Below are 18164 nucleotides of genomic sequence, written 5' to 3' on the forward strand. Positions count from 1 at the left end.
GAAGTTGCTTACCTTCTAAGTTTTCAGGGTCTAGATTAGTGTATTGCAATAAAGCCTTTGTAAGGTGTTCTAAAAATTGGGATGGGTTTTCCTGTTTTTACGAAATGACCTTTTGCAGTTTTTCAAAAATCACCGATGTTTAAGACTGTCCTGTAAAGACCGGCCAGGAGACAGGTTATAAATCTACCTCTGGCTAGGATAGCACCTGTGGAATTATAATTCCATCCAGGATCTTGGTCAGGTACTGCCTCAGATCCAATAGGGTATGTCCCATCCGTTTGTATTCTCGCGGGCTCCCAAACTCGCTGGCGTTCCTCAGGAAGTAAATTACTAGTAAGTATCAAATGTCAAGACAGGGTAGGAATGAAAAATCTGCAGAGCTAGGGAGAGGCACAAGCATGAGTGTACAGGCGTGCGCAGCCTGGTACTCGGGTGGCGGTGTGAGCACCCTGGAAAAGACAGTGTGAAAGCTGTTTTTCTCCAGGCTGTGGCCCAGCAAGCAGAATCCCTGGCAGGATGCAAGGGGCAGGGCCAGACTCTCTTTTCCTGCTGCTGTGAACCAGGGGCTGCAGGGGGCAGGAGTGTGCCAAGCGTAGGGGTCGCATGGAGTCCCTGGCAAGGAACAGGGCCAGACCTGCTTTTCACCGGGCTTGAACCAGGAACTGCAGCAGTGCAGCAACAATGAGGAAGGGAGGAGGGAGAGGCCTGGGGATGGGCCAGACAGGGTATTGTTTTTTGCTTAGTGTTAGACCAAAACCCTGGAAATAGGGACAGGTGGTGAAGACCAATAGACCCGTGGGTGAGAATAGGGATTATTAACTACACCTACCAGTGTTGGGGCCACATTCAGAGCCTCTCTTCACAGCAGATCACCACAGAAAACCACACTGGACACAATGTAGAGACCAACAGGTCACGGGAGCCCAGGCCTGAAATCATATACACACCAACAAAAACAGACTCCACTAGCTGTATTTATATATAATTGGCCATACACATGCATACAAATATATCATGTAAAAGTAATAATCAAAGAAAAAGAGGCTATCCACCTGAGGGGAAGGCATGGGAGGGGTCAAGGGAGGGTGGCTGGCAGGGGCTGGAGGGAGGGAAAGGAGAAATGATATAATTCTAGTTCAGTTAAAAACATCGTTTAAAAATTCTTTTGAAACAGAAAAGAGAGTCGAGCACTTGAGCTGGAAGGAGTTTAGAAAAGAGAAGTCAGAGATCCAGTTCTAAACTGCTTTTTCTGAAGACAATCAAATCCTAAGGTTGTCTTCACTTACATGTAAGAGGCGAGAGCTGTCTAAAAGCAGTCAAAACTCAACCCGTGCATACTGTATGCATGCACTAGAATATCATGAGGAACTCACTAGTCCATACAAGAAATACATGCTAGCCCCAAATAAAATAAAACCCTAGTAGCAGGAGCAACAAAAATCCAACCAACCAGCCAAACAATGCTAGGCATAGCAATATAATACCAGTAAGTAGAGGCAGGAGGATTGTGAGTTCAAGGACACCCTGGGTTGAATAGCAAGAAGAGAAGCAGCTCACTGTAGAGTGTGTGCTTCTCATGCCCTGGGTCTGATCTCCAGCACCAAAAGTGGGCAGAGGGAGAAACAGGAAGAGCGATGTGTTGACAGAGGAGATTGATGCGTCTGCAAGCCAGAAAAGGCGTGATGGCTGGCAGCTGCCAGAGGCCAGGAGTCAGCTATGCAAAGGCTCTCCCTCAGAGCCCCCAGGGAACCAGTCCTGCTGGCCTAGAGTTCAGACTTCTGACCTTTGGAACAGTGAGAAAGCAAAGTTTTCTTCCAAGCAATCTGTGATCATTTGCTACAGCAGCCTAGAAAACAAATACACCCAAGGTCCAAATATGGCTGCTGTGTTGCAACCATTAGATTCCCATGGCACAGTATTCAAATTAGAAAGACAGAGTGGGCACAAGGAGGAGCTTTGTAAAAATTAGTTAGAAGATCTTTGTTTATGTTCCTTATTGTTTAGCTTGTTTTTAAAGTTTATTTGATTTAAAAATAAACTTTGTTTCCTTTTGAACCTGGGCTCCATACAGCTCAGGCTGGCTTGGAAGAGCCTTGAGCTCCTGTGTCTTCCTGCTTCTACCCCCCCAAGCTTTGCAGTCCGGCACCCAGCCTCTGTTAGGTTCTTGTCCGTTGAACATGTCCATGTTATTCATTCGCTCACTTATCCAGTCAACCATTCAATGAGGACCCCTCAAACTGAGTGTCTTAGTTAAGGTTTCTGATGCTATGATAAAGCACCAGGACCAAAAGCAGCTTGAGGAGGAAAGGGTGTGTTTCCTCTTGCGGCTTATAGTTCGTCATCCCAGGAAGTCAGAACAGGCATCAACCTGGAGGCAGGAGCTGCTGCAGAGGCAACAGAAGAGCGCTGCTTACTGGCTTGCCCCTTGTACCACCAGTCCAGGGGGAACTGTCTTCTATAAGGTGGCTCACCCATACCAACCATTAATCAAGAAAATGTTCGCGCTTGCCCACAGGCCGATCTGTCCACAGGCCGATCTGCCAGGGGGCATTTTCTCATTTGAGTTTCCCTCTTCCCAAATGAGTCTATCCTGTTTCAAGTTGACATTAAAACTAGCGAGCACACTTTCTTAACATAAGAAAAATAAATACATGACTCAGGGCCGAAGCACTTCTCGTGCAAGTGTGAGGACCAGAGCTTGGGCCTCAGCATCCATGTGAACGCTGGCTGGGTGTGGTGGCCTCACCGTAATGCCAGGCTTGAGAGGCGGAGACAGGATCCTAGGAGCAAGATGACTTGTTAGACTAGCCAAGTTGACAAGCTCCGAATCCAAGCGAGAGGCCTTGCTTCAATGCATAAGATGAAGAGGACTCCAGAGAGACAGCCAATGTCAATCCCTGGGCTCCATGTACATGCACACGTGTGTGCATGCCCAACTGGACACACACGTGAACACACATGCATACATAACACACACACACACACACACACACACACACACACACAAGCCATTTATTTTTTAAAAGTTTTCCATAGGTATAGATAGCCAGAAGTCCAGAAGATTTCCAAAGGCTTGGATCCAGTGTTCTCGAGGGAAGATGGGGTTTGCCCCTTGGCCAGGCTTTCTCTGTTCACACAGCTCCTTCTTCTCAGGGGCATAGTGTCCACCATCCATCATATCCAGTTTCCTGGACACCAAGGAATAAAAAGGCTTCCCTGCCACATCCTAAACTATCTCGACAAGACATCGCAAAGGGACCTATATCTGTGCCATCTCTGTCCCGGGGTAGTTGTGCAGAGAGTCCAGGCCTGGGTTCCATGGTTGCTCTTGGAGCAAAAAGGAAGGAATATTGCGGACTTGCCTCTCACACAGTGCAGACGCCAGCTCCACCGTCTGTGAATACTGTGCCTCTGTGGACAACAGGAGACTGGTGTGAATGGTTTACTCTGCTTTCCTCCTGGGAGGTGGGGACCTGAGAGGGAAGGAAGGGCTTCTCCTGCAGGAAGGTTAGCCACACCATAGATACGCAGTAGTGACTGGGGCCCTTGAAGGCCCCACAGAGTGGTGGTCATTAGTCGCACCGTCTGCTTCTGTGTTTCATGCTCACCTCACACATTAGAAGTTGTGAAATGAGATGCCAAGGGGCTCACTCGTGGCGAATGGTGTCAAATGTGTCTGAATGACACTTGTGGCGACATCCTCAGTTTACAGTGAACAACCATGTGACATTGGTCTACCAAACATTAACCTTACCAAGGGAAGAGCAACTGAGCAGAGAGCATGCGCCCACACGTGTAGGCATCCTGATGGCGAGTTTCCAAGAGAAAGACATTGCAGAAATGGCTTGGCCTGGGCTGGGGAATGTAGCTCAGTGGTGGGATGTTTGTGTGGTAAGCACGAAGCTCTAGGTTCTCCTTCCAGCACTGGGAAGAGAATAATTTTGACCTCAGAAATGAATGATGGGTTGGGTTAGGGAGGTGGCTCAGTGGGTATTGAACCCAGTACCTCAGGCACACTGAGCATGTGATCTGTCACTGAGTGGCCCAGCTGTCTGTACAGTCCTATAACGTGTGAGAAGCTTACATCCAGATCCCAGACTCTGGCTTTTGCAAACCACTTATTTCTCACAAACTGTGATACACACTGCTGTGCTGTGTGAAGCCAGCACCAGCGCAGGCCAAGAGACAGGTACTAGGCCCTGGAGGCTTGATATGAATTTTCTGGAGGGGGTGGTTAGGACTGTGGGGGTTGAGAGGTGGGGGGTGTTTGTCAGTGTCACTGCTAAAGGCAATTCCTGATACCAACAGGTGATGAGGTAAGCAGTTGCTAGGTCCCTGGGAGAAGCCTAGTGGCATGTCCTGTAAGCTGATACCTTGTGTGAGCAATGTCTTAGAAAAACATGAAGAACCAAAATGTGTATATACATATACATAAATGCTTACATATAGATTATATATGTATAGATTACATAAATAATATATTCTTATTGAACAACAAAAGCACTAAGAAATTCTGTGTACTTATGCTACAAGATGACTGTGATTGCTTGCACATGCATGGCCCCAGGGGTGGCACTATTAGAAGGTGTGGCCCTGTTGAAGTAGGTGTGTGTGTGGCTTTAAGACCCTCACCCTGGCTGCCTGGAAGCCAGTATTCTGCTAGCAGCCTTCAGATGAAGATGTAGAACTCAGCTCCTCCTGCACCATGCCTGCCTGGATGCTGTCATGCTCCCGCCTTGATGAAAATGGACTGAACCTCTGAACCTGTAAGCCAGCCCCAACTAAATGTTGTCCTTATAAGAGTTGCCTCGGTCATGGTGTCTGTTCACAGCAGTAAAACCCTAAGACAATAACATTAGAACATAAACCCAGCAAGACTTGAGTATTTGTTGCCACCTAAACTGAACACACAGGCAGCTTCTGTATCACAGAAACCGAGCTGCCCTAAGCAGACCTTGCACTGCAGGCTCTTATATCCATGGCCCTGTTTAAAATGACACTGCCTCTGGGCTGAGCACCTTGGCTGTTGGTCTTCTGCTCAGTGTATTCAGATGCTGATTTCTGTGCAAGAGTCCCAGGCGTTGTAATGGATATTGAGGAATCTCCTGTATTAAGTTACGAATGTTCCCCAACTATCTCTCATTGGTTAATAAAAGACTGAACAGCCAATGCCTGGGCAGAGGAGATAGAAAGGCTGGACTTATGATCCTCTTGCAGGAGAAGAGCCAGGGAGAAGGATTTGGCCCTGAAGCAGGTGCGGGTCCAAGAGAGGGAGGCTTAGGAAAAAGTAAGAAGATGGCCATGAGCTCGGGCATGAGGAGGAGTCACCAAGGGAGTCCTCCACTAACACAGACAGGCACAGCAGAGGGAGCAGAGGAGAGACTGGATGCAAGAAACCGGAGCAAGTGGCTGGGAAGTAGTTAGAGAGGGTAGAGGGTTAAGAATATGTACTCAGTTATTGTGCTTAAAACTGTTGAATAAATCAGTAGCTTTCCAACTCAATTATTTGGGAACTAGCCTGGTTAGAAAAACTGTCACTTTTTTTTTTTTTTTTTTTTTTTGGTTCTTTTTTTCGGAGCTGGGGACCGAACCCAGGGCCTTGCGCTTCCTAGGTAAGCGCTCTACCACTGAGCTAAATCCCCAGCCCCAAAACTGTCACTTTTAAGTTTCATCCCATAGTGGTGCATGATCATAAGCCCAGCACTCAGAGGTTATGAGGCAGGCAAACTGGGAGTTCGAGGCCTGCCTGGGTTGCACGGGGAGACCTGACCCCCGTCTCAAAACAAACAGACAAAACAGGACAAAAACGCCAGTGCTCTTGGCTACTCCCAGAAGCTCCCTTCTGACACAGATGATACTTTGGAGCTTAGGACTCCAATAATGCCCTAAGCACGGACACTCCCCGGGACAGGGACCACCATCTGTCACTCCACTGATTGGATGTCTTTGGTTGCAAATTTTGGCCTGGAATGTGAGTCCCATCGAGCTGCTATTTTCTGATCACCGACTGTGCAATCACGTGAGCCATCTAGCCACAATGACATGATAGTGTGCATAGGAACACAAATGCTCCCTAAATAAGATGGGACACCAATTCCAGTGACAAGGACACGGCTGTCACCTTGAAGCTGCAGAGGCAGTGGCCCTCAACCCCATTCGCACACTGAGAAACCCCCAGGGAACTTCGGAAAAACAATTATCAGTGCTCCATCCATCCCAAGGGATGCTTTCACCTGAGGATGTAGCACAGGTGACAGGGATCTCATGGGATCCCAATGCCACCTGAGGGAGGAGCTCTTGGACAGCTTCCTGCCCCTGTGACACAAAGCTGAGAAAAGTGACACAAGGGATGGGAGATTTGGGCTCCATTTCAGAACGTTCTGCCCATGGCCACCCAGGATCTCCTCTTCCAGTCTGCAGCAAGGCAGATCGCAGCAGCAGGGACCACTGTTGGGGAAACCTGCTCACCTCACTGGGACCTGAAAGAAGGGAGCACACACGTTCACATGCATGCACAGGCATTCGAGCACACACTTGCATGCCCACCTACCCACTGGCTTCTCCACAGTAGGCTCCACACTCTGAAGGTTCTACTGTCCCTTAGCTCCCAATAGCTCTGTCCCTGAGGACCAAACCTTAAACACAAGAGCCTTCAGGGACTTTTAAGATTCAAACCATAACAGGTTAAGGGCGCTTCTGGATCGTTCTGTCATTCTGTGGCCCACAAGCACCCTGACTCACTGTGGCGTGAGCTATAAACAACAGCAGCAAAAATAGCTGCCCACGGGGCAGAGATTTAAGCATGTTGTCTTTGGGGGGGGGGGGAACGAAACCTGGAGTGGTCATTTTACTTCAGATGCAGCTCAAGAAGGAAAGAACAGTGCTGTGTCCTCTCAAGGAGTCTGACGTGTGTCCGACCATAATCTCTGTCTGGTGCTCTGCCACTGGGCTCTTCTCTATCTTGCCTCACTTCTGGGGACGATAGCCTCTCACTGTAGAGGGATTTTCTCCGAGAACTCAGACCTTAGTGGTTGGGACACTGTTCCTGCATCTTTCAGCCTTCTCGGAGTGGTCACGTGTCTGACTGGAAGCTATGACAGATGCCTATGACTGGCAGCCTTTGGACCAGCTGTTGCAGGATAGCTGATCACACTGTGAACCCCAGGATTGTATTGTTTACTGGAAAAACCTTTTTCTAGCTGTGGTGTGGCTCAACCCTAGAAAACACCTTTAATCCAAGAGCTTAATTACTGTAATTATTGTAATTATTATCTTCATTATTGTATACAAGATTAAATAAAGTCAACCATAGGTCAAGAGGCAGAGAGTAAGAGAAAGTCAGGAGGACGGGCAGAGAGATGCACAGGAAGTTGTGTGAGACTCCGCCCCTCGGTCAGTGGTACTTACTTCAAGACACCCCCAAGTGAGACACCGAGACACAGTCCAGTGCAAAAGCAAGAGGTTTATTCTCTGGGCTGTTGGGGTCAACCTTCAACTAGTCCCTCAAGGCAAGTGACTGGAAGGCCACCCTGAATGGCTATTATAAGCAGTTTTTATATCTTTTAGTGGCCCAGGTTACCTCAGCAAGGAAGGTTACAGTTCAAACTTACTGGCTAAGCATATTAACCTTTAAATCTATTGACTAGCAAGCATGGCAGATCAAGACATACATTTGAACTCTACCTGGGACTTTCCAGGGGGTCGGGTGACGATCAGTCAGTACATTCTGAGAATTTTTTACTCAAGAATGTTGCTGTGGGTGGAGAGTAGGACTTGGCCTAGCCTTGACCCAAGGTGTGAAGCTGGAACCTGGCCTAGCCTTGACTAACTCATATTCTTCAGGCCCTCAGGGTCTCATATCATTGGCACAGGACCATCAGCTGCACTGCTCCTACTCTCTCTTTTATGAAGGCTATATGCTTGTTCAATACGCAGGGTCCAAAGGTCAACAATAGCAGGAGAACAATTAGGGGTCCTGTGGATATGAGAACACGGTGGATATGGGGTGGCTAGCCAAGGGAAGGAGTTAAACCAAGACTTGAACCAGCCCTGACTGCTCTCTTTCTCTCTTCTGTTTGGCTAGCCCTTTTCTCACCTTGGCCATCATCATACCCCAATTGGTACAACCTGAGTCCCCAAGTTTTTCCCTTTATCCATCCTGTTGCTTCTTTGCCTTTCTGAGTGAATCTGATCATTATTGGGTTACAGGTGGTGTTTGCCCAGGGAGTATCCCAATACCCTTGGTCCCTCTGGTAGGGCCCCCAGTCGTGTATTTTCTTTTTACCCTGATCAAGTCCCAAGAGGAGGAGGGCTTCCAGTAGGTGTCTCCTGTTGTCTCGCATTCACTAAGCAGTGCAATAAAACTTGTCTGGACCCCCGCATTGGTGAACTTCTGCCCGGCTTCTTCCATCTCGAGGGCAAACGTAAATGGGGGTCTCCTGCAGGTGGTATCATGGATGGGAATGTCTCATGAGTCAAGTCCTGCTGCCTGCTGGCACAGGTTGAAAGTGAAGTCAGGCCACCAGGTGTTGAAGGGTTTGGAGTCCATCACGGAGGCAAACTCATCTCCAGTTCCAGTGGAAACCACAGTCCAGGTTTGATGGACAGGCACATGGGAGCTGCATAGGATGGGGGAAGGGATCAAAATCCAGAGGTACCACCAGGCAGACATGATCAGGGTCGAGCAATCTTGAGCTTGAGTGGATTGCCCCTCTTTTGTACCAACCAGTGGGGGTCCCAGGGAGCAAGGCATCTGCAGGTTTCACATGGGACACGTGTACCCAGGCTGCAATATGGTTCACCTGAGGACTGTGGGAGTGGTTAACCGCACCAGGAAGGATCCCTTCCATTGGGGTTCCAGCGACTGTGCCCAATGCCAGTCTGGAAATGGTGAGGGGTCTCTGGCTTTCCTGGAGCATATAAGGCAGAGTTTGGGCCAAATCTCATGTTGTATTGACTGAAGGGCTTGGAGCCCCAAGAAGAGGTTCCTGTCAGTGAGTTGGGATACCTTCAGAGAGGACCCAGTGGACACCAAGGGAGTTGGGGTACCAAACAGAATCTCAAAAGGGGTCAGGTTAAGATGGTAGGGGGTGTTCTGGGCTCAGAACAGGGACAGGGGAAAGAGCACCACCCAGTCAGTGCCAGTTTCCAAGGACAATTTAGCTAAGGTCTCTTTTAGGGTTCTGTTCATTCTCTCTACCTGTCCTGAGCTCTGGGGACAGTATGCACAATGGAGCTTCTAATTAGTCTCCAATATCTTTGCCAATCCCTGACTTACCCTAGAAACAAAAGCAGGACCATTATCTGGTCCAGTTAACTTGGGCACTCCAAACCTCAGAAAGATTCCTTCCAATATCTTCTTGGCTACCACAGTAGCTGTTTCCTGCTTGGTAGGGAAAGCCTCTACCCATTCAGAGAAAGCATCTACAAACACTAGGAGGTATTTGTAATCATATTTTCCTGACTTAACTTCTGTGAAATTGACCTACCAATATACCCCAGGCTGCTCTTCCCTAGGTCCCTTGCCCTGTTAGCTCTTGGCTGCATGAGCATTTACATGCTGACATACCTTACACTGCTCTACTGTCTCTCTGGCTAAAAACCTAAGGTCCATTATGTATACCGTAGATCCCTCGACTGCTTAGATGAGCTTCTGATCCCCTAAAGGAGTCCATTTGTGCATTTGGCCAAGTGAGTCTTTTGCTTGTTCTCTAGGGAGTGTAGTTTTCCCCTTTGAGTGCACCATTGTTCTTCCTCCTCTCATGTAGGGAGCAGCGCGGTAAAGCAAAGATGGTGCCGACATCCAGCCCCGTCTGAATGTAAACAACTTACCGCGCATGCGCAGGCTTGTCCCCTCTTCAGGGGAGGTGATCCGGCACCCTCCTGTGGTGAACAATAGTACTGCGCATGCGTGGGGTTTTGCACCTGGCGTCAGTCTGGCTGGGGCGGTACTATGCTAATGGGGTGGTTCGTGCCTCGCCAATCTCTGGAGGACAAGTAGCTGGGATGACAGTGGGGTGATAGTGGGCTGACTCATGCCCCGCCAATCCCTGAGAGATTATTAGCATACTGTTGTGTATATAAGGCGAGCGACTTTGCCGCTCGTGGTCCCCATATCAGCAATGAAGGTGTCCTGCAGTAAAGGCTGTTGAGAAGAATCTGTGTTGCGTCTTCCTTGCCGGATGAGGTGGGCGCTACACTCTCAGTAACAGTTGGTGGGGTGGCTAACAGTTTGGGCCTTTTCTTCTGCTGTATATTCTCAGTGAGGCCATCCCTTAGTCCAATACCATTTCCCAGCGGGTGTCTCAGTGGCCCATAACCCGGACAGGGTCCTGAATAGCCACTTCTGGAGCCACCTGATCTGCCTGGTTATTGCCCCAGATCACTGAGTCTCTTCCCTCCTGATGTCCTGGGCAATGAATACTACAGTTGCCGGCTTCATCAGGGAATCCAAGAGATCCAAGATTTCTGTTTGTTCTTTATTTCTTTCCCTTCTGACATGAGCAGTCCTCTCTCTTGGTATATAGCCCCTGTGGACGTGGACTGTGGCAAAGGCTTAACTGCTATTCATATAGTTGCTAATTTTCTTGCTGGCCCCAAGTTCCAAGGCCTTGGTGAGCACAATTAGCTCCACTTTCTGTGCTGATGTGCCAGGAGAGGGTGAGTTAAGGTAGGGGCAAGAGATTCCTCCCACGTGACATTGGTGCAGTCCACCACGGTGGCACCCGCTCGTCCCTGACCTTCATTGGAGAAAACTGCTCCAATCTGTAAACCAGTTAGCCTTGGCTCTGAGCAGGGGTCATCAGAGAGGTCTTTTCTCCACCCATGGGCTTCTGCCAATATTGCTTTACACTTGTGCTGTGGTGGCTCGAGGTAGGGATCGGGTAGCAAGGTGGCCAGATTGATTGGAGAATCTAGTCTACGTCAGCTGACCTGTGGTCCCATCCTCTGGGTCTTTCTATTCAAAGGAGAAGTATTCTTGACTGTGGAGTGCCAAGGACAGGCAAAAGAAAGCATCTTTCAAGTCTAAGACCATGTACCAAATTCTGGAAGGTGGCAAAGAACTCAACAGAGTGTAGGGGTTAGGCACAGTAGGGTGGATGTCAGCCACTCGACGGTTTACCTCTCGTAAGTCCTGGACTGGGTGATAATCGTTAGCGCCCGGCTTCTTAACTGGCAGGAACTGTGTGTTCCAGGCTGAATGGCACTAAGCAGCACCCCAAGCTGGAGGAACCTGGAGATGTGAGGCTTAATTCCTTCTCGTGCCTCCTGGGTCATAGGGTATTGTCTGAGAGACACTGGGGTAGCCTGCACCTTGAGTTCTACCACCATTGAGGGTGGGGTGGGGGGTAGCGGGTGGAGGTGGAGATGACATTTTGCTGTACCCATCCCCACCACTTCTGCCCAGGCTGACCGGAATGTTTCCAATCACAAAGTCAAGTCCTGGTTCTGAGTAAAGGTGGTTTCAAATAATTTACACTCATTGTCTAATCTGGAAGTCAGAACATGTATGGGCTTTCCTTTTGGGCCAGCGAGTTGCGGCCCATTGGGCAAAAAGTGTGTCTGGTCCCCCATCTTGGAGAGTAAGTCTCGCCCCAACAGTCTGGGATGACTATAAATGAATGGGGTACCCTGCCCATTGCCAGTGGCTCCTAAGACCCAAGATTTTTACTTGGGAATGGGACCATCAGCTTGGAGGGGGACCAAGTGTTGAACACCTGTGTCCACCAACAATTGAGTGGGTTTCCCCTCCACTCTCAGAGTTACCCTGGGTATGGAGAGGACATCCAAACCCTGTCCTCCCTAGCTGCTGTCTTCCCCCAGGCCTAACGCCTTCACCATTTGGAGGTGCTTCTCCCAAAGCCTGGGATTTCCTGTCCCCCAGCTTCTGTTTGTTAGGGTACTCTCCCATCCAGTGGCCCCTCTCCTTACAATACATGCACAGGTCCTTTCAAAGGGGTTTTCTGTCTCTTTGGTTGGAGTCTCTTGTCTTTGTTTTCCCTAACTACTGTAGCCAAGACTCTGTGTAAATCCCTTTCCTGTCATCTTTCTTTTTTCATTCCCCTTTTCATCTCCTTCCTTTCTCTTTCTCTGCTCCTTCTCCTGCCTCCCTGTTGCAGTGGATTGTCTCAGCAACCTGCACTGAATCCCTCAATGACTTATCCTGTAGTCCCTCTAGTCTCTGAAGCTTTTCCCTGATATCTCTACGAGCCTGGTCTATAAAAGCCACAGTCACAGTAGCTTTGTGCTCCTTCCTCCTGGGGTTGTAGGGTGTATATTGGCGGAATGCGTCCATGAGCTGCTCTAGAAAGACTCAGGGGACTGGTCTGGTTCCTGCTTAACCTCACATACCTTGGTCAAATTGGTGGATCGTTGTGTGGCCCCCTTGAGTCTGGTGGTAGATCTTCAGGTGCTCCTCACCTCCTGCTGTATTAAAGTCCCAGTCAGGTCTAGTCAGGGAAAACCTGCTGTCAATGACAGCCTGGTCAATGAACGGTGCCCCTGTGTCTGAGGGACGTTCTTTCTGGCTTCCTGCATTATCCTCTCTTGCTCTTTGGTCATGAAGAGTGCTCTCATGAGTTGTGGATATCATCCCAGGTAGGCTGAGGAGTAAATAAAACAGTCTGAGATTAATCAGCCCCTTGGGGTTATCTGAAAGGGGGGGGGCTTCCGGTTATAAGAGTTGGCAAAAGAGAAAGGTCAATATTTCATGGTCTGAGTGCCATCCTCATCTATGGATCTGTAGGCTCAGAGGGGGAGGGCCACTGTTGTATCAGGTGAAGTGACCCATTTGTTCCAGGTCCCCATGTCTGGTCCTGGTTTGGAAGGTCTCTCCTCACCCTGCCCCCTTTCTGGGGCCAGAGGAAGGGGACAGTAAAGGGATGCTGGATGAGAGCTCAAGGGAGATCCTTGGAGAGGAGCCATGGGAACCGGGGTCATGGTAGTGGGGTAAGGGGGTGGAGGATCCATCAGTATCAGATCCACTGTGGAAGGGTCCTGGAGGATGTTCTTTACAGACTCGCTGGTCCGTGGGGTTCTTCTCCTTCATGCCAGGACTTGTGAGAGTCTCAGAGACAAAAAGTCTTTTATCCAAGATGGGGAGTCCTCCACTAGATCCTTCCAGGTAACCAGGGTCTAGATGCCCAAGGGATCCTGACCTAAAGGCTGTTTATTGCTCTGATCACCTGCAAATGGAAGGTAGGTCCCTACGGGTGCCACCCTACTCTGAAGGTGGGCCATTCCAAGGAGAGTAACTAATCTGCCCTTCTTTACTACTGACGGGTTTTCTCCTCTTTCCTTAACTTCCCCCTAGTGGTTAAATAGGATGCTTAACAGGGTAGATTCAGTCTGTCTCATGTCCAAAAATATCATCAGTCCAAGTCCAAGAACACAGAATGAGATAACCAACACCGACAGACAATCAACACATAGACAGTTTGCCCCTGCCATGGGCGCCCAAACCAGGTAATCAGGTGACTCAGCCGGCTCCCGCCTAGCCTTGCCCAGAGGCAGGTGGGTGTAAGGCTGGCGAAAGCCCCTAGGGTCCTTCAGTAGAGTGGAGAAACATTCAGTTTGAGGGCTTTTTGAGATGGTTGCTGGGATTTGAACTCAGGACCTCTGGAAGAGCAGTCAGTGCTCTTAACCACTGAGCCATCTCTCCAGCTCTCCATTTCTAAATTTCCAGGTTCCATATTAGCGTTCATTTTCATTTAACATGAGGTCACCTTTTCTCTTTCTGTGTTTTTTCCCTTCTGGTTCTGAGAATTGAACTCAGGGCCTGTGTATGTCACTGCAAGCGTCTTACCAGGTGAGCTCCTGTCCACTCTTTCCCCCTCCCTGTGGTCCCCAGTAGTGGCCCTTTTCTCTCAGTGTACTCATTCACTAGTGCCATCCTATAGATGTGGGACCAGACTGTGGGTTTGTGTCATCTGGCGTGATGCTGTCATACTTTATCCATGCTGTAGCATGTGCCACTGGTACCTTCCTCCTGAAGGCTGAATGACATCACATGTGTTTATATGCCAAATTTTTTATTTAAAAGTTTTATCTTGGTTATTGTTATTGTGTGTATATGTGATAAATGTGTGTATCTGGGAATGCAAGCACACCATGGCCTGTGTGTGTGTGTGTGTGTGTGTGTGTGTGTGTGTGTGTGTGTGTGTGTGCATAAGAAATCAGCTCTAGGGCTGGAGAGATGGCTCAGTGGTTAAGAACACCCGACTGCTCTTCCAGAGGTCCTGAGTTCAATTCCCAGCAACCACATGGTGGCTCACAACCATCAGAAAGAGATCTGATGCCCTCTTCTGGTGTGTCTGAAGACAGATACAGTGTACTTACATATAATAAATGAATAAAAAAAAAAAGAAATCAGCTCTAGAAGTCAGTCTTTCCACCGTGGCAGTGATCTCAGGGGGCTAAATTCAGGTCATCAGGCTCTTGCCCTCTGAGCCATTTCACCAGCCCTTGTCACATTTAACTTAGAATTCTTTTGATGGACTTTCAGACCACTTAGCTTTTGGTTATTGTGAATAGTGCTAATCTGAACAGGGGAATACCAATATCAATTTAAGGGCTGGAGATAGAATGTAGTTGGCAGAACACTTGGCTGGCATGCACAGCACCACATAAACCTGCATGTGGAAGGTGAATGTAGGAGGATCAGAAGTTCAAGGCCAGCCTGAGCACCATGAAACACTTTCAGAAATGATACCCGTGTGTGCTCCTACTCTGTTCTGTAGGGATGCTAATCCAGAAAGGAAATCTTTTTACTTGTGTTGTTTTGAGAGTCTCATGCAGTCCAAGCTGGTCTTGAGTTCCTAATCTTCCTGCCTCCGTTTCCTAGGTGCTGGAATTACAGACATGTATGTACCACCATGCTCCACTGTGACTCCGTGTTGTTTCTTTACTGTTGTTAATGTTTTTGAGGAAGAGTCTTGTGTAGCTCAGGCTGGCCTCAAACTCCCTATGTATCAAAGGATGCCTTTGAACTCTTGGTCCTGTGCCCTACCTCCTAAGTGCTGGGTTAATGGTCTATACCTCTATGCCTGGCTATTCAAAATAATTTGCCAAGTTGGGGAGAGTGAATTCTTGAAATGTAGCCAGGCTGGCCTTACACTCACTATTAATAAATATCATTATATTGTAGCAAAACGGACCCACAGAGCAAAGCTTCCTGAAGGCCTCAGACTTGCTACCCCCAATGAGGCCTCTGGCACTTTTGCTTGGGACCTGCCATCTTCCCAGGCAAGCTCTGTCATATCTATGCCATCTGGATGTTTGCACACAGACCAACCAGACCACCTGGCAGTGGGTGCCTCTCTCTTCCAGACAGCCAGACCAGTACAGCTTGGCACTTGGGGCTGGAATCTGCCCAGGGTAGACACTGACTTCAGACTTGTTAACAGCTGCTTCCTTTCTCACCAGGAGGCTCGAGCTGAGAACCAGGCCATCAGAGGTCATGAGCCTCAGCAGTTTAACACTTCCACCACCACATGACCCTCCCAGGACTGGCTCAAGTATGTCATCGAGCTTTCTCCCTGTCCGTGCCCTCACCTCCATCTGATCTTCCTTCCCATGTTTCCGTTAAACGACCGTCCAGTCTCCCAGAATTCTGACCTGGGAACCTTCCCAGAAGTCTGCATAATCCCCCTGTCTCAGAAAAGCATGGGTTACTTTTCAGTAACCGCTTTTGTTTCCCTTGTTTCTGTCACGTCCGACATCTGAGATATTATTACCACAATGACAGTGGAGCAAGGCAGAAGAAGGGTGGAGGTTAAGAGCCCGGGCAGCAGAATCCACACCAGACCACAGTCTAAGTGGTCCTTTGCATGGACCTGGGAGAAGCTCCAGGTCCTCAGATGTGATGGGCCTAACAACCTCTCCTGAAGGCATCTTCAAAGCCCATCCCCAGACTCTTCCCAGAGCAATCCATGGATTCAGAGTGCTATACATTTCAAGAAGCACATAGACTGACCAGAGCAGTGCTCACACCCTGCAGGCCTCATCAGCTTTTGTGTTCTGCAAAAAGGAGGGATTTTGTTTTTTAGCTGAGAACGTGGAAGCTGTCAGGAAAAACATGCCTGTCACCCCTGACATCCCTCAAGCCTGTCACCCAAACTGCACAGGAGGTCCTCTTAGGAGGTACTGACCCATGAAAATAAAAGACATGCCCAAGGCCTGGAGCCCACTGGCTGGCCTGCTGCCGGCACCCTCCCCTGCTGACTTCTACCTTCCTTCCTTCCTTCTTTCCTTCCTTCCTCCCTCCCTTCTTCCCTCCTTCCTTCCTTTCTTCCTCTGTATTGTGCTAGCTTTCTCCTCAGGGCTCTTGAGGGGACTCAGGCCTCATGGATAGCTAGGCAAAGCCAGACTCTTACTCCACTCACACTAATTTTAGATTTTTACCCCAATTTTGTTTTTAGTTTTTTTTGGGGGGGAGGGGGTTGCTATTTCCCGGCACCGCATAAATTCAGACATGGTGGCACATGCCTATAGTCCCAGCACTTGGGACAGGCAGGAAGATCAGAAATTCAAAGCCACCCATGGCTATAGAATGAACTTGAGACTAGCCTGAGCTGCATGAGGCCTTGTCACAAACCAATAAACATGACCGTCTATTCACTACAGCCCTCCTCTTGTCTTTAAAACCCTTCAAGCCTGACCTTTCCCTTCTCATACCCAAGATGCATTAGTTGAAAAGTACCTCAGGCTTCAGATGAAGGCTGTTACTGCCGCTGTCCAGCTTGGATGATAATAGCATTCCATTGCCAATGCTCAGGAAACCAATGGCCCTGCCTCTTAGCCTGCCTAGGCAGTGCAGGGCATTTATATATATTGTGCTCCCCACCTCTCTGAGGCTGTACTGGTCCTGTTTCTCAGGGAGGTCTTCCTTGAATTGAGGGAGAGGGGGTTTCACAAGAGCGCAATTATGGGACATGAAGGGGAATTCACATGGCTGACTAAAGCCCACACAGAATGAAGTGTGGGAAAGGTATGAGTCCCAACAGTCGATGGTCGACTGCAGTGTCTTCCTTCGTGTATGGTCTGAGACACTTTTGGACATTTCTCTTCTTCTCGGTGATATTCCCTTGAAAATCTCTTCTAAAAATAAACATTCTTGTTACACACAAAATTGAAACTCCAAGAAAATACTGCGTAAGATAAAAAAAAATCACTAATGAGCCCCTGCCGAGAACCTCTCCATTATTATCATCCTGTTGCCTATACCCACAGTGGACTGTGTCCAGGACCCTAAAACTCCAGGGGCTCCAGGCTCTCAAAGATTCATTCCTCTTTATTTTATGTGCATGAGGGCTTTGGACTTGGAACCAGTGCCTCTGCAGACTGAGACAAAATGCAATTGTACAACTGAGTGACTGCAAAATTCAATGTTTTTCACATGATGTATTTCAGTTTCTCTCTCTTATGTTCTTGCCTAAAACCCCAAGTCCCCAAAGCAAAGGCATTCTGTGCTAACTGGTTTCCAGAGGTCCCCGAGGACAGTAGCAGGGCATGGCTTCTACTGTCTGAGAACCGGCTAGTGAAGGCAGCGGTCATATAGGGTGAAGGCTGGGCAGACCCTGCTTGTCCTATGAAAAAGGCCACCTCAGTCACGCTGGCAACAAAGGGCATGCACACTCTCAGTGTGTGCGCGTGAGTACAGACAAACAGACAGACAGGTGAGGGCAAGGCCTTAGCTGGTGGCGAATGTTAAGGGATTCAGGCCAGCAAGCCTCCCTGGGGTCCTTCAGCTTGTTCACACCCTTCTGTCCGTGACCGAGGAGCAGGTCTGTGGTCCTTTACTTGGCAGCCCTCGCAAACTTATTCAAGTTTACACAGGCCTTTCCTGGCTGGTTTCAGAATAAACCGTTCCCTTTTGCTACCCTGAAATGGACATTCACAATGAGCAAGATTAAAGGAGGGAGAGGAAGGAGAGGTTTCCAGCCGGAAGAAACATGAGTTTCTATACACTGACAGAATGTGGTTATGATGGGGAGGGAGGTGAGTGTTAAGAGAATATGTCCTGGATGGGCACATAGCTCAGCAGGTAAAGACACTTGGCACCTAACTGTGCAAACCTAACAACACACACACATACACACACACACACACACACACACACACACACACACACACACGCTATGATGATGATGATGATGATGATTTTA

The 18164-nt window shown here is 48.8% G+C and overlaps 1 protein-coding gene across 1 annotated transcript; it reads right to left on the reverse strand.

Annotated features, from left to right (window-relative positions):
• Window positions 1–7442: 7442 nt before the first annotated feature.
• Window positions 7443–15611, reverse strand: LOC148004764 (uncharacterized). Its single transcript, XM_087559760.1, has 3 exons — window positions 15553–15611; window positions 12352–12602; window positions 7443–8618 (listed from the first exon to the last, which is right to left on the reverse strand). Exons 1-3 carry the CDS (start codon window positions 15573–15575, stop codon window positions 8548–8550), a joined length of 345 nt encoding a protein of 114 aa, XP_087415886.1. The 5' UTR covers window positions 15576–15611; the 3' UTR covers window positions 7443–8547.
• Window positions 15612–18164: the final 2553 nt, after the last annotated feature.

The sequence above is a fragment of the Rattus norvegicus genome, chromosome 7 (assembly GCF_021556685.1).
Source record: "Rattus norvegicus strain SHRSP/BbbUtx chromosome 7, alternate assembly SHRSP_T2T, whole genome shotgun sequence".
NCBI classification, from domain to species: domain Eukaryota; kingdom Metazoa; phylum Chordata; class Mammalia; order Rodentia; family Muridae; genus Rattus; species Rattus norvegicus.